Source organism: Salmo trutta, chromosome 34, assembly GCF_901001165.1.
Source record: "Salmo trutta chromosome 34, fSalTru1.1, whole genome shotgun sequence".
NCBI lineage: Eukaryota > Metazoa > Chordata > Actinopteri > Salmoniformes > Salmonidae > Salmo > Salmo trutta.
Window position 1 is genome coordinate 39211678 of NC_042990.1, and position 16933 is coordinate 39228610.

At 43.6% G+C, this 16933-nt stretch overlaps 1 protein-coding gene across 2 annotated transcripts in view; it reads right to left on the bottom strand.

Annotated features, from left to right (window-relative positions):
* Positions 1–1580: 1580 nt before the first annotated feature.
* The window catches only part of khdrbs1b (KH domain containing, RNA binding, signal transduction associated 1b), a 30428-nt gene continuing 15075 nt past the window's right edge, over positions 1581–16933 (bottom strand). Inside the window, exons 5-11 of one of the 2 annotated variants that reach the window (XR_003871736.1) lie at positions 9890–10041; positions 9394–9613; positions 8538–8605; positions 7191–7249; positions 6505–6726; positions 3936–4007; positions 1581–2266 (exon numbers count right to left, since the gene is read on the bottom strand). Coding sequence is in view for 1 of the 2 variants with exons in the window: in XM_029732832.1 (XP_029588692.1) it covers positions 6620–6726; positions 7191–7249; positions 8538–8605; positions 9394–9613; positions 9890–10041 (606 nt within the window). In the remaining variant the exon portion in view is untranslated. Of the gene's footprint in view, positions 2267–3935; positions 4008–5071; positions 6727–7190; positions 7250–8537; positions 8606–9393; positions 9614–9889; positions 10042–16933 lie in introns of those variants that run through there. The other variant, XM_029732832.1, reaches the window with a different exon arrangement.

The following is a 16933-nucleotide window of genomic DNA, read 5'->3' on the forward strand; positions in this document are numbered from 1 at the left end:
GATGGGTGTAATTCCTTGACACTGGATCAGAAGGTTGTGTGTTCTATCCCTGTGGTGAAAACTCATTTTTTTATTATTTTACCCTTGGAAATTTGACATTTGGAGCAACTTCAAAATTTGACATTTGGAGCAACTTCGAAATTTGACATTTGGATAAATGTCTAATTCTGCAATGAGATTGTGAGAGCTTGTTGACCTGGCCCCACACTAAACATATCCACTCCCTTTAAGATACCGTCTGAAGTTAATGTCTTCCACCCACTCTCCATCTCTTCCCACACAGACACCTCTAGTTCCCAGCCCCCCCCCCCCCCCCCCCCCCCCCCCCACACAATCATCATCACCAGTCCGAGGGTGAAAACATGGGGGCCGTGCCACTACTAGCTAACAGCCAGGGGGTGAGATGACGGACAATGCTCCAATCCACAGCAATGAGTTGGGGGGGGGGAATCGAGATGGGGGGGGGAGTCGGGGGGGGGGGAGACGGGGGGGTGAGGAGAGACGGGGGAGGAGGAGAGACGGGGGAGGAGGAGAGACGGGGGAGGAGGAGAGACGGGGGAGGAGAGACGGGGGTGAGGAGAGACGGGGGGGTGAGGAGAGACGGGGGAGGAGGAGAGACGGGGGAGGAGGAGATACGGGGGAGGAGAGACGGGGGTGAGGAGAGACGGGGGAGGAGGAGAGACGGGGGGGTGAGGAGAGATGGGGGGTGAGGAGAGACGGGGGAGGAGGAGAGACGGGGGGGTGAGGAGAGACGGGGGAGGAGAGACGGGGGGGTGAGGAGAGACGGGGGAGGAGGAGAGACGGGGGAGGAGGAGAGACGGCGGGAGGAGGAGAGACGGGGGGAGGAGAGACGGGGGAGGAGAGACGGGGGAGGAGGAGAGACGGGGGGGGAGGAGAGACGGGGGGACGGGGGAGGAGGAGAGACGGGGGAGGAGGAGAGACGGGGGAGGAGGAGAGACGGGGGGGAGGAGAGACGGGGGGAGGAGAGACGGGGGGAGGAGAGACGGGGGGACGGGGGAGGAGGAGAGACGGGGGAGGAGGAGAGACGGGGGAGGAGGAGAGACGGGGGGGAGGAGAGACGGGGGGAGGAGAGACGGGGGAGGAGAGACGGGGAGGAGGAGAGACGGGGGAGGAGGAGAGACGGGGGAGGAGAGACGGGGGAGGAGAGACGGGGAGGAGGAGAGACGGGGGAGGAGGAGAGACGGGGGAGGAGAGACAGGGAGGAGGAGAGACGGGGGGGAGGAGAGACGGGGGAGTCGGGGGAGTCAGCAGATGCTGGCACTCTCTCGCTCTCAGACACACTTCCCTCACAGCATTATCATACTTGGACGTTAAACTGAGGTGAGCAAGCCAACATTTGTTGCGAAAGCTTTGCACATTTAGGGGGGAAAAGTACATGCAAATGCATTTCACATTAGCATTTCATCTCCTCAGAGCAAAATAGACTGGGTTATGCCAGGGTGTGTGTGTGTGATATTCAGTGTATGAACGATGTGGCTAGCAGCAGAGGACTCTAGCAAAACAGATACAGAGAGTATAATTCACCATGAAGAAAAAGGAACAAACATGGACACATGCTGTATCTGTTAGAGAGTACAATGAACATTCTGTAGACTGCATTAACCAATGTATGTCTATGAGGGTGAACAAAAACAATACAGCTTGCCTTGCAGAAAGTAAAAATGTCCTCAACCCCTCAAAAAAAAAAAAAGATAAGACATCAAATTTCACAGCTCCTTAAAGCCTGGGTGGGCATTTTCATAACAATAAAGATTCACTTACTAGAAACTAACGTTTGTTGGTTCACATTAGAAACCAATACAAAAGTTCTATACAATACATAAGCAGTGCAATATCAAAAAACACCACAGTCAAACACGTAGACAGACCAAAAATAGAAAGCCTTCTTGCATAGAGTCGCAGCTCGTGTCATAGTGTCGCAGCAGCTCGTGTCATAGTGTCGCAGCAGCTCGTGTCATAGTGTCGCAGCTCGTGTCATAGAGTCGCAGCAGCTCGTGTCATAGTCCACATTGCAGTCATTTGAGCCAGACTATTCTCCCCTTCATACAGAGCCTGTAGCTAGAATCCACCCCTTTTCTTCTAGCGGGGTCAAGGCACCCTTTCTCGCTCCCTAGTAGGCTCCTTCTGCTCTCTGGTCCTCTTGGCAGCCTGCCCTCCCCCCAGGATTGGTGCTCTCCACTGGGTCGGTCCTTCACTGTGGAGCCTAATGGGGCTCGGTCATGTAGGAGCTTGCTGCACCACCTCACTGCAGAGGAGGAACACAGAAAACATAACCAATCAATCATGTCAGCATTCATTTCTACAAGAACCAATCTACATTGGTAAATTCAACACACTTTGAGGAAGGAGAACCAAAACCAATCTGCATTGATATATTTAACATGCCTTGAAGAAGGAGTTAGCTCCAAAATACATCAGTAATATATATAACTAAAGGGAATTAAGCTGCTGTCCTGAACATTCCTTTATAATTTCAATTTGATATATTCAACATTCCCCTACACTCAAGTCTTAGACTACTAGCTGACCAGGATCATTATTGGCAGTATAAACGAGCTTTGGATCAAGGCTGGAAGGAAAGCCTTGATGTCACCAGGAGGATGGTTGGTCACTCCTCCACTAACAGCCATCTATCTGGCTATACTAGGAAGGACTGAAGTAGAGCTCATTTAAAAATCACCAAACCCAGTTAAGACGAACTAGCTTCTCAACATAGCTCTGATGTTATCATCACCTAGTAACCCTTCACTTCCTGCAGGTTCTATTTCACAACCCTCCAGGGCTCCATGGTTCCCGTCCTGTCACAACCCTCCGGGGCTCCACGGCTACCGTCCTGTCACAACCCTCCGGGGCTCCATGGTTCCCGTCCTGTCGCAACCCTCCGTGGCTCCACGGATACCGTCCTGTCGCAACCCTCTGGGTCTCCACGGTTACCGTCCTGTCACAACCCTCCGGGGCTCCATGGTTCCCGTCCTGTCGCAACCCTCCGGGGCTCCACGGTTACCGTCCTGTCGCAACCCTCCGGGGCTCCACGGTTACCGTCCTGTCACAACCCTCCGGGGCTCCATGGTTCCCGTCCTGTCACAACCCTCCGGGGCTCCACGGTTCCCGTCCTGTCGCAACCCTCCGGGGCTCCACGGTTACCGTCCTGTCGCAACCCTCCGGGGCTCCACGGTTACCGTCCTGTCACAACCCTCCGGGGCTCCACGGTTACCGTCCTGTCGCAACCCTCTGGGTCTCCACGGTTACCGTCCTGTCACAACCCTCCGGGGCTCCACGGTTACCGTCCTGTCGCAACCCTCCGTGGCTCCACGGTTACCGTCCTGTCACAACCCTCCGGGGCTCCACGGTTACCGTCCTGTCGCAACCCTCCGGGGCTCCACGGTTACCGTCCTGTCACAACCCTCCGGGGCTCCACGGTTACCGTCCTGTCACAACTCTCCGGGGCCTCTGCTTTGACAGATTGAAGCGTGATCCTTGGCTCTAAAGGGTGGCTTGTTACAAATTGTACCAATAGTATAATTGTAACATGCTAACCTGGCTGTGACAGCTTAGAACCTAACCCCCACAAGAGCCTTATAAAATAAAGACTGCCAGCCAGTCTATATGGCTCTGGCCAGTGTGTATGGTTCTACATAAGTAGTAACTTGATTATTGGTTTATCAGCCGCACACTCCTGGAATGTGAATTTCCAGTATGGCTATAAATCTGTGCCTGTATTCATAAAGAGTCTAAGAGTAGGATTGTTGATCTAGGATCAGGTCCTCCCTGTCCATATAAAATCACATTTATAATTTTTTTTAAAAGGTACAACTGACCTCAGATCAGCAATGATACTCTGAGATGGTTTATGAATATCGGCCTTGGCAAATATTGTTGCAAAACCCCCTTAAGCAAAAAATACAAATTCCTACCTGAGGTACGCATGGTTTCATCTCTTCAGTAAGCCGACCTCTGATTGGTTCTTCACTGACTAATAGCTGGACCTGATGGAAGAGATATTAAATCAATAACCAATGAAAAAACACTAGTGGATAGTTCAGTTAAAAAAAAATTAAAATCATGCAAAGTCTAAAGTAGTAGCAGTCATGCAACTCAAGCTTTTTGTCCATTACTTTCTACAAGATGTCAGAGATGTTCACCATTACAGTAATATGCAACGTTTACAAAACATATTTCCAAAGAAAAAGTAGCAGCACCTCAAACTGGTTCAGAAGATATTAGAGATTCGGCTTTGCAGATTTTCATTTTAGCAAGAGTTGCATTAATAAAACTATTATAGGATATTTTGTAAAGTACACAGCAAAGTTATTTTTGTAAATTAAAAATCTTACAAGTGCAATAATATTTGAAGTTACATTTTTTTGTTTGTACTTTTGGTCTTTTTTTATTTTGCATGACTAGAATTCTTCTTTTACTAAATTGCACGCATTTACCAGCAGTTTAATTCACTGTGTAAACACACAATCAAATGACTCATTTAGGGTTACCTTTATAGTGGAGCGATTACGGTTAAAACCATCCTCTCCATTGCACTGCCATTACTCTCTTTACTAAACTAGCCACCGCGTCGGCCACGACACATGACACGAACATCGAGGTCAAACCCTGAAACCTAAAATGGTTGGAGTTAAATTTACTAACAAGAGTCTAGCAATGCATTTCTCATTAAAGTTGTTCTACGACCACAGGTAAGATGGATTGAAAAAGTCTTTATACATACCCAGGCACTCAATGCTTTAGAGCTTTAAACACATTAGGAAGCTATCCAGGTTATTTTACAGGTTTAACCTCTGGTTCCTTTTTAAAAGTATAGAAAGAGAGAGAAAGAATAAGTCGTGCTGTTTTTTTTTTTTAAATAATCAGTCAAGACATCATTTAGTATACGTTAAGGTCTTCAGATTACAATACATTTAAATTGTTAAAAAATGTGTTTTTGAAGAGAAATAACAAGAAAAACACCTCTAGCTAGCAGGCTGTTAAATGCTATTTAAAAATGACATTTCAAATTTAACTAGGACAGGAAAAGAAATAAACCAAGTTACGGAAGTTTCATAGAAAAACAAACTAGTCTTTATTGACAAATTGCTGCAAAACATCTTTTGGACAGATTTAGTAGTTACCTATTTATGCAAGCCTTACACATGGAGCATAATGCATTTTAATGTGGAGGGTACATATACCAGTGGCAGAATAGTAGATGTGCAATTTGGACGATTTAAAAGTATGTACAAGAGATCAGATTGAAAAGCTGCAGGATCCCTTCATGTGGAGATTTTTGTCCCAATCCTTCATTGCATCGGTTTTTTTTACATGCAGTTTATAGAATCAGATTCAACCAATAAGATCATGTACTGACAGGTGATATTATTTATCATGACATGAGGCCCAATCTAAGACCATATTCTACTTATAAAAAGACATCGACTGTAGAGACATAATAAAATGAACTTACTGTTGAACCAACTTTAATAAAAACCAATGAAGTATGTGAGGACAGTCCATCTCAACAAGGGATATCAGGGCTATATTTCAAAACTCGAAATGTACAATGAGAAAATGTCATTATATTAAAAAATGTTAAAATAAAATGAAAAAAGAAATCGCTGCTGCCTAAGTCTACATTGACAACTTTTAATTAAAGACTATTTAAAACAAATGGGAATACTAAATCAAATTCCATTAACATTTGTTTGTTTTTACTGTTTCCTTTGACTTGGCGTTTTTGTTTGGTCTATATTACATAATTGAAACAGTGTTTAAGTTTCTTTTACTTTGCTATATAAAAAATAAAAAAAGAATTTTGAAATGTAGCCTAAATGGGAATCTGCAACTGTCCCTCAAAGTATAGTTTTAAACAAAATAATGAACGGTTCTCCTTCATATTCATCATCTCCAGAACCAACATCAATACTTGTGAAAATGGTGCGTTTATATGTTTTGTAGTAAAACAGATGAAGATAAGTGTTTCCAATGACATCAACCAATTAGTAGTCAATTAGTTGCACACCGATGTCGTCGTAGGAAACATTTAAAAAAATAAAAAATTGAACTTTTTGTAGAAACGCACCGTGTTCACATATGTTGATGTTGTACTGGAGATAATGAATATGAAGTAGAATTTTTTTTTGAAATTTCCCTTTAAAGACGATAACAAGTGGATAAGTAGTCTAACTCCGCTAGATTTGTAAGTCGCTCTGGATAAGAGCGTCTGCTAAATGACTTAAATGTAAATGTGAGTTTAAATCCAAACATTAAAAATAAGAAAACTTTTGCGATCAACAGTGCAAAAAAAAGCCAAGAGGGAGACAGGGTCAGAGAGAAAAAAACAGAAATCAACTAAAACTTCAAATCCCCCCCCCCCCAAAAAACGCTTTAAGGTCTGAATTATATATCAAATCAGCTTCGATCAGTTATGATCATGATTTTCGGCTCGTAAAAGTCCAGTGTAGTAAAAAATTCCAAACCATAACGGACAATTACTTTTGTCGAGGGTTGCTTAGAGCAAGAGCTGCCGTGGTAGACAGGTTGGTGGTTGGTTGTCGGGGAAACGCGTTAACAGTGGTAGCGTTGGTCGCTAGGCGTTGGCATGGTGAGTTCAGTATTGTCTATAGGGGTGTTCTCGGTAAGGGCCCTTAGCCGCTCTGGCAGGGGGGGCCTTTCCCCCCGGTGCCGCTCTCTGGGTCCCGTTCCAGTCGTCCTGGGCTAGAGGGGTGAACACACACGACAGAGACGGACAGAAGAGATCAGACAAACATAAAATGTCATTATATTAAAAAAAAATGTAAATAAAAAAATAATAATAATAATAATCGCTGCTGCCTAAGTCTACATTGACAACTTTTAATTAAAGACTATTTAAAACAAATGGGAATACTAAATCAAATTAGCCCTGATATCCCCTGTTGAGATGGACTGTCCTCACATACTTCATGTGCTTGGATGACAAGTAGAAATCTCCAACCAACACAATTTCCGTTTGAAACTCAGAATTCTGTTTCCCAAGCATTTCAACAAGGATGTATTGAAGACATGTTGCTATCAGCATTAGTCATGTAATTTACCAGTTACAGAACCAATAATCAAGCCAGAAAAAGGATATCCCACTCCATAAAGGGTGAGCGCTAGGACAAGAGGTTTGGCTTGAGAGTGGAGTGTTGACGTCTTACCATAGGGTTCATATGCTTCCTGTGTTTCTCCATGTCCGTAGTCGTAGTACTCTGGCTCTCTAAGAGCAGAACAGAGGAGAAAGAACATTTCAAATTAGAACAAGCTAACAAAGTACGAAAATAAGTATGAAAAACGTATGCACGCACTACTGTAAGTCGCTCTGGATAAGAGCGTCTGATAAATGACAAATATATACTGAGCAAAAATATGAACGTAACTTAGTAGTGTTGGTCCTATATTTCATGAGCTGAAACAAAATATCCCAGAAATCTTCCATACGCACAAAAAGCTTATTTCTCTCAAATGTTGTGCACCAATTTGTTCATATCCATTTTAGAGAGCATTTCTCCTTCGCCAAGATAATCCATCCACCTGACAGGTGTGGCATATCAAGAAGCTGAATAAACAGCATGATCATTACACAGGTGAACCTTGTCCTGGGGACAATAAAAGGCCACTAAAATGTGCACTTGTCACACACCACAATGCCACAGATCGTTCAAGTTTTGAGGGAGCGTTCAATTGGCATGCTGACTGTAGTAATGTCCAGCAGAGCTGTCGCCATATAATTTAATGTTCATTTCTCTACCATAAGCCGCCTCCAACATCGTTTTAGAGAATTTGGCAGTACGTCCAACTGGCCTTACAACTGCAGAACAAGTGTAACCACGCCAGGCCAGGACCTCCACATCCGGCTTCTTCAACTACGGGATCGTCTGAGACCAGCCACCCGGACAGCTGATGAAACTGAGGAGTATTTCTGTCTATAATAAAGCCCCTTTTGTGGGGAAAAACGTGGGTGTGCCTGGCTCCCAAGTGGGTGGGCCTATGCCCTCCCAGGCCAACCCCTCCATAGATTAGGGCCTAATGAATGCATGTAAGTTGACTGATTTCCTTATATGAACTGTAACTCTGTAAAATTGTTGAAATTGCTGCATGCCAGCAAACCAAGCTAAGCAGAAAAACCTACCCAGCCAGCAAACCAAGCCTACCAGTAGTCATGTTCAATATACATTCCATTAATAAAATATGCTCTCACTTAATACATAAGATAGACAAACAAATTAATACAAAAATATAAAATAATATCTTTAATAACTGATCCGATTTCAAACATAGCGAAGGTTAGCTGAACTAACCAACTTAAAAAACAGACTTAAAACAATCCTACCACAGGGAAAGTTTATCCTTATGAATTCAGAACTATTTCAGTCCCAACATTCTCCATAACTCGATACTCCAGTTAATAAGTAGGGTATGTGTAACCGTGAAGAGCAAGGATGTGACAGCCAATGCGTGGTGTGTGTGTGGTTTGTTGCCAATAGATGGAGAGACGGGTGACTCACGCCTGTGGCTGACTGTAGTAACTGTCGTATGACTCGTACGCTGGCTCAGTGTAGCTCTCATCATAGGCCTAGTGAGAGGGGGAGAGAGAGCGAGAGAGAAGAGAGAGGGAGAATAGGTTGGGGGTCAGAAGGAGGAGCAGAGAGAGAGAGAACAAAATAAATGTGAGAGGTCATCCTCGGCCTGTGAAGTGAATTTCATTCACCAGTTGATGTGTGAGATCTAGACTGCAAATAAGTTGGCAACAAAAGGAAGAACTTTCATTAACTGGAGAGCTGCAATGCTGTGTACCACGAGCCGCCGTTACCAACCCTTAACCCAGGAGGTACCACGAGCCGCCGTTACCAACCCTTAACCCAGGAGGTACCACGAGCCGCCGTTACCAACCCTTAACCCAGGAGGTACCACGAGCCCCCGTTACCAACCCTTAACCCTTAAAAATGTCATTAAAATTGCCTTTATATAAATGTCTTATGAAAAGGTAGACCTAGCAACGCTGTTGCTCTCTACAATAACACATTACTAGTCGGCTCCAGCTACTACTGCTGTCTTGACCTAGATCTGACCTCCCTGGTGAAATAGAGAACTAACCGGGATAAATTAATGGTTAAATAAATAACCAGACTGGACTATTAAATTGTTAATTACAGGCTTCAAAGCTTTACACGATGACGGTTTGACCCTACGTGTTCTCTGAATTCCAGCATGGGCATTGTTACAATGTAACTTGATCATTATAACATAAAAACTCAAATTAGCTGGATAATATTAAACATATAAGAGATGTTTAAGATTCTAAAAAAAACAATTAAAAAAAAGGTTAAAACGTCACGGAATAATAAAGTTATTTTAACTTACATATTCCTCATATTGTTCCGGTGCTTGGGCGTGTTGGTGGGGGGGTGGAAGGGGCATTCTCGGAGGCCCACCAGGGGCAGTGAGTCTGGCTCGGGGCGCTGTTGCCCCTCTGGCAGGGGTTGCTGGAGGTCCTCCTCTTCCTGCTGGTGCTCCCCTCGCTACCCCGCCTCTGGCTGGACCTCCCCTGGTGGTACCTCCACGTTGGGGCATACCCCTAGCCCTGGAAAGATGGAGGAAGAGAGACAGAGCAAGAGAGAGTAGAGAAAGAGAATGCAGACAGAAACAGAGGAGACAGAGGGTGAAGATAATGCAGACAGAGAAACAGAGGGTGAAGATAATGCAGACAGAAAAGAGGAAGGAGACAAAGGGTGAAGACAACAATGCATACAGAGAAACAGAGGAGACAGAGGGTGAAGTGTTATTTGAACAGACATACTGTAGATAGACCAGACAATAACTCAGCCACCTTGATTAATTTCATCCTCAGTCTGTTTACCTGGGTGCCCCTGGTTGTCCCGGAGGCCCTCCTCGGCCCCTAGGGCCCGGTGGTCCTCCTCTGCCTCGTGGGGCCCCTGGCCCGTGCTCCTGGCCCCCGTTCAAATAACCCATCTCCATGAACTGCTCCTGACATATGTCATCCATCATGTCCTGAGAGAGAGAGAGAGAGGACAGACAAAAAGGATGAGGGTTGGTAGTAAATATGGGAGGATAGGGAAGGAGGGAAAAGGTAATTATACTGAACAAATATAAAACACAATGTGGTAAAATTTTACATAGTTAGTTCATAAGGAAATAAATTCATTAGTCCCTAATCTATAGATTTCACATAGGCCCACCCACTGGGGAGCAAAGCACAGCCAATCAGCCAATCACAATGAGTGCTTCCCCACAAAAGGGCTTTATTACAGACAGAAATATGCATCAGTTTCATCAGTCGTCTTGGATGCAGGACCCAGACGATCGCACAGGTGAAGAAGCAGGATGTGGAGGTCCTGGGCTGGCGTGGTTACATGTGGTCTGCGGTTGCGAGGCCGGTTGGATGTACCGCCAACTTCTCTAAAACGGTGTTCGGCTTATAGTACAGAAATTAACATACAGTTGAAGACGGAAGTTTACATACACCTTAGCCAAATACATTTAAACTCAGTTTCACAATTCCTGACAATTAATCCAAGGAAAAATGTCGCCGTCTTTGGTCAGTTAGGATGACCACTTTATTTTAAGAATGTGAAAAGTCAGAATAATAGTAGAGATAATTATTTATTTCAGCTTTTATTTCTTTCATCACATTCCCAGTGGGTCAGAAGTTTACATACACTCAATTAGTATTTGGTAGCATTGCCTTTATATTGTGTCAAACGTTTCAGGTAGCCTTCCACAAGCTTCCCACAAAAACTTGGGTGAATTTTGGCCCGTTCCTCCTGACAGAGCTGGTGTAACTGAGTCAGGTTTGTAGGCCTCCTGGTTCGCACATGCTTTTTTCAGTTCTGCCCACAAATTTTCTATAGGATTGAGGTCAGGGCTTTGTGATGGCAACTCCAATACCTTGACTTTGTTGTCCTTAAGCCATTTGGCCACAACTTTGGAAGTATGCTTGGGGTCATTGTCCATTTGGAAGACCCATTTGCGACCAAGCTTTAACTTCCTGACTGATGTCTTGAGATGTTGCTTCAATATATCCACAGTTTTCCTACCTCATGATGCCATCTATTTTGTGAAGTGCACCAGTCCCTCCTGCAGCAAAGCACCCCCACAACATGATGCTGCCACCCCCGTGCTTCACGGTTGGGATGGTGTTCTTCGGCTTGCAAGCCTCCCCCTTTTTCCTCCAAACATAAAAATGGTCATTATGGCCAAACAGTTCTAATTTTGTTTGATCAGACAAGAGGACATTTCTCCAAAAAGTACAATCTTTGTCCCCATGTGCTGTTGCAAACCGTAGTCTAGCTTTTTTATGGCGGTTTTGGAGCAGTGGCTTCTTCCTTGCTGAGCGGCCTTTCAAGTTATGTCGATTTAGGACTCATTTTACTGTGGCTATAGATACTTTTGTACCTGTTTCCTCCAGCATCTTCACAAGGTCCTTTGCTGTTGTTCTGGGATTGATTTGCACTTTTCGCACCAAAGTACGTTCATCTCTAGGAGACAGAATGCGTCTCCTTCCTGAACAGTATAACGACTGCGTGGTCCCATGGTGTTTATACTTGCATACTATTGTTTGTACAGATGAACGTGGTATCTTCAGGCGTTTGGAAATTGCTCCCAAGGATGAACCAGACTTGTGGAGGTCTACAATTTTTTTTCTGAAGTCTTGGCTGATTTATTTTGATTTTCCCATGATGTCAAGCAAAAAGGCACTGAATTTGAAGGTAGGCCTTGAAATACATCCACAGGTACACCTCCAATTGACTCAATTAGCCTATCAGAAGCTTCTAAAGCTGACATTATCTGGAATTTTCCATGCTGTTTAAAAGGCACAGTCAACTTAGTGTAGGTCAGAACTTCTGACCCACTGGAATTGTGATACATTGAATTATAAGTGAAATAATCTGTCTGTAAACAATTGTTGGAAAAATGACTTGTGTTATGCACAAAGTAGATATCCTAACCGCCTTGCCAAAACTATAGTTTGTTAACAAGAAATTTGTGGAGTGGTTGAAAAACAAGTTAAATGACTCCAACCTAAGTGTATGTAAACTTCTGACTTCAACTGTACATCAGTGACCAGAGCTGGCAACAGTCACCATGCCAACTCCCTCAAAACATCTGTGACATTGTGTTGCATGACAAGGTGCACCTATGTAATGATCATGTTAAAACCAGTTTCTAGATACACCTGTCAGGTGGACGGAATATCTTGACAAAGGATAAAATGCTCACTAACAGGGATGTAAACAATTGCGTGCAGAATATGAGCGAAATACGCCTTGTGTGGGTACGGAACATTTCTGTTCTTTTATTTCAGCTCATGAAACCAACACTTTACCTGTTGCGTTTATATTTTGGTTCTATAATAATATATTTATTTTGAAGAGGGTGGGGCTCAAGCTGCATCCCTGTTTCACCCCACAGCCCTGTGTTCAGTATACTGAGCCACAAAGCATTTCACTAATGACTATAAGAGCAAGGCAATGAGAGACGGTCTCAAAAAGCCCTTAGTGTGTGCGCGTGTGTGTGTCTCCCTAGTCTTTACGTATGCAAGCAGGTAAAATACCTAGTGCATGTACCCTAATGGTAAATCTTCCTCAGTTTAGTGGAGAGGTTGGACATTTTACATTTACATTTTAGTCATTTAGCAGACGCTCTCATCCAGAGCAACTTACAGTAGTGAATGCATACATTTCTTTCTTTTTCTTTTTTTCCCCATACTGGTCCCCTGTAGGAATCGAACCCACAACCTCGGCACTGCAAACACCATGCTCTACCAACTGAGCCACACGGGACCACGACAGATACATAATGACAGACTCCTGCAGTGGACAACCAGCAACACCCAGCATCAAACAGTCTCTCTCTTTTTGGGGGTAAAAATGTTTTCTTTAAAGGCAAGTCAGTTAACCTCTTTGGGCTAGGGGGCAGTATTTTGACGTCCGGATGAAAAGCGTGCCCAAAGTAAACTGCCTGTTTCTCAGGCCCAGAAGCTAGGATATGCATATAATTGGTCGATTTGGATAGAAAACTCTAAAGTTACTAAAACTGTTAAAGTAATGTCTGAGTATAACAGAACTGATATGGCAGGCGAAAACACCCCCCCCCAAAAAAAAATTATTCTGCCTACCACTGTTTTCAATGGCTGTCACTTTTATTATAAGGCGAAAACCTCCCAGATTGCAGTTCCCAGGGCATCCACTAGATGTCAGTCTTTAGAAAGAATTTCAGGCTGGTTTTTGGAAAAATGAGCCAGAGTTGTAGTTTTTCTAAGCGGCTCCCATTTTGGCTGTAGTGTTTCCATGCGCGTGGAGGAAAGCGCGTTCTTTGTTATTTATCTCCAGTAATGAACATACTATTCTCCGTCTTAAATTTTATCATTTATTTACGTACTAGGGTACCTAAGGTTTGATTATAAACATTGTTTGACTTGTTTGGATAAGTTTATTGGTAGCATTTGTGATTCATTTTGAAGGAGGGAAACCAGTGGATTATTGACTGAAGCGCACCAGCTAAACTGAGTTTTTATGGATATAAAGAAGGACTTTATCGAACAAAAGGACCATTTGTGATGTTCCTGGGACCTTTGAGTGCCAACAGAAGATCTTCAAAGGTAAGGCATTTATTATATCGCTATTTCTGACTTTTGTGTCGCACCTGCCTGGTTGAAAAATGTTTTTCATGGTTTTGTATGTGGGGGGCTGTCCTCAGATAATTGCATGGTGTGCTTTCGCCGTAAAGCCTTTTTGAAATCTGACACAGCGGCTGGATTAACAAGAAGTTAAGCTTTATTTTGATGTATTACACATGAATGTTAACCTGTCTGGGCTAGGGGGCAGTATTTTCACATCCGGATAAAAAACGTACCCGATTTAAACTGGTTACTGCTCTTGCCCAGAAACGAGAATATGCATATTATTAGTAGATTTGGATAGAAAACACTCTAAAGTTTCTAAAACTGTTTGAATGGTGTTTGAGTATAACAGAACTCATATGGCATGCAAAAACCTGAGAAGATTCCAAGCAGGTAGTGGCCTGTCTGACAATTTGTAGTCCTTCTGTTGCATCTCTATCGAAATTACAGTATCTGTGCTGTTACGTGACACTTTCTAAGGCTTCCATTGGCTCTCTAAAGCCTTCAGAAACCGGATTGACGCGTCTCCTGTCTCTGGGCAGATAACAGCAGCAGTTTGTCAGTGGCCTGCCTGGTGACAGAGAAACTGGAGATGCGCATTTACGAGACCTCGCCATTTTTTTCTTTCCCTCCGAATGAATACGTTGTCCGGTTGGAATATTATCGCTATTTTATGAGAAAAATAGCATAAAAATTGATTTTAAACAGCGTTTGACATGCTTCTAAGTACGGTAAAGGAACATTTTGAAATTTTTTGTCACGAGCGTTACCCGTTGGATATTGACCTGAACACACGAACAAAACGGAGGTATTTAGATATAACTATGGATTATTTGGAACCAAAACAACATTTGTTGAAGTAGAAGTCCTGGGAGTGCATTCTGACGAAGAACAGCAAAGGTAATCCAATTTTTCTAATAGTAATTCTGAGTTTAGTGAGCCCCGAAGTTGGCGGGTGTCTGAATAGCTAGCCTGTGATGGCCGAGCTATGTACTCAGAATATTGCAAAATGTGCTTTCGCCGAAAATCTATTTTAAAATCTGACATAGCGATTGCATAAAGGAGTTCTGTATCTATAATTCTTAAAATAATTGTTATGTATTTTGTCAACGTTTATGATGAGTAATTTAGTAAATTCACCAGAAGTTTTCGGTGGGTATGCTTGATATAAATATGAACTTGATTGAACAAAACATGCATGTATTGTATAACATAATGTCCTAGGAGTGTCATCTGATGAAGATCAAAGGTTAGTGCTGCATTTAGCTGTGGTTTGGTTTTTTGTGAAATATATGCTTGCTTTGAAAATGGCTGTGTGATTATTTTTGGCTGGGTACTCTCCTGACATAATCTAATGTTTTGCTTTCGCTGTAAAGCCTTTTTGAAATCGGACAATGTGGTTGGATTAACGAGAGTCTTATCTTTCAAATGGTGTAAAATAGTCATATGTTTGCGAAATTGAAGTTATAGCATTTGAGGTATTTGTATTTTGCGCCACGCGATTCCACTGGCTGTTGAATAGAGTGGGACGCTAACGTCCCACCTAGCCCATAGAGGTTAAATATTTATATTTCTGTACTTTGAATTTCGAGCTCTGCAATTTCACCGGATGTTGTCGAGGTAGGTCGCTAGCGGAATGCCTGCGCTAGAAAGGTTAAGAACAAATTCTTATTGACGGCCTACCACGGCCAAACCCAGACAACACTGGGCCAATTGTATGCCACCCTATGGGACTCTCAATCACAGCCGGATGTGATACAGCCTGGATGTTAAACCGTGACCCCGATCAATGCTTTTCAGAAATCTGTTCCCATGCAGGGGCCCCTGGGTTAAAGTCGTGCACTATTTAATAGGGAATAGGGTGCTATTTGAGAGCCTGACTCTCCTCTAGTGATCCCGACAGCCAAAAGGAAATATTCAGTGTTCTGTCCCAAATGGCACCCTGTTCCCCATAGAGCTCGGGTAAAAAGTAGAGCACTACATAGGGAGCCATTTGGGACACAAATGTGATACTATAATATGCAGCGCAGGCAGGTTGGCTGGTGTCCATTCATCTCTAGAGTGACAACGCGCAGATAACAACCTTTAGTCTGATTCTGTAATTAATGCAATCAGCAAGAGCAACACGGCGTCGCCTTCGTTTAACAAGATAGCCCGTTAATATGCTGCTAAACATTAAACCATTCCTACCTAAGCCAACTAACATGGAAAGATTTTTTGGGGCCAAGGAGAAGAACAGACTGCCTTGCAGAGCAACAGCCATATCAAAACACATTCCCCAGCTTAGGAAAATCAACCCAGACAAATGAAGCTCGCTAACCTAGAATAATTTTTTGGGGGAAAATGGTTGTAATACAGAGCACTACAATAACTTCTAAACAGGTTTGTCTGGTGAAAAATCACAAACAAAATCACTGATTTACATTGACCCATACGAACCAAACAAACCAGTCTCACCTCCATGATTCATGCATAGTCTTTCCAGGGAAATTAAGTGCTGCAATTACTTCGTAGCTAGACAAGCAATAACCAAAGAAGTCCTGCCGATTATATAGTACTGTAGGTAACCCACCACAACAGTTTATGGAAATACTGCATACAGTGGGTCCTCATTTAAAAAGATACGTCATACTTAGTGTTGTGAAATCTGTTATGAATGTAACATTACATTTAAAAAAAAATTAATTAATTGCCTTAATATTATCGGACCCCAGGAACAGTAGCTGCTGCCTTGGCAGGAACTAATGGGGATCCATAATAAACCCCAGGAAGAGCAGATGATGCCTTGGCAGGAACTAATGGGGATCCATAATAAATGGAAGTACGGCAGCACAGCTAGTGGGATGCTGCGGTATGGTATGGCATATTGCGGTATGGTATGGCATGTTGCGGTATGGCATGTTGCGGTATGGTATGGCATGTTGCGGTATGGTATGGCATGTTGCGGTATGGTATGGGATGTTGCGGTATGGTATGGCATGTTGCGGTATGGTATGGCATGCTGCGGTATGGTATGGGATGCTGCGGTATGGTATGGGATGTTGCGGTATGATATGGCATGTTGCGGTATGGTATGGCATGTTGCGGTGTGGTATGGCATGTTGCGGTATGATATGGCATGTTGCGGTATGGTATGGCATGCTGCGGTATGGGATGCTGCGGTATGGTATGGCATGTTGCGGTATGGTATGGCATGCTGCGGCATGGGATGTTGCGGTATGGTATGGGATGTTGCGGTATGGTATGGGATGTTGCGGTATG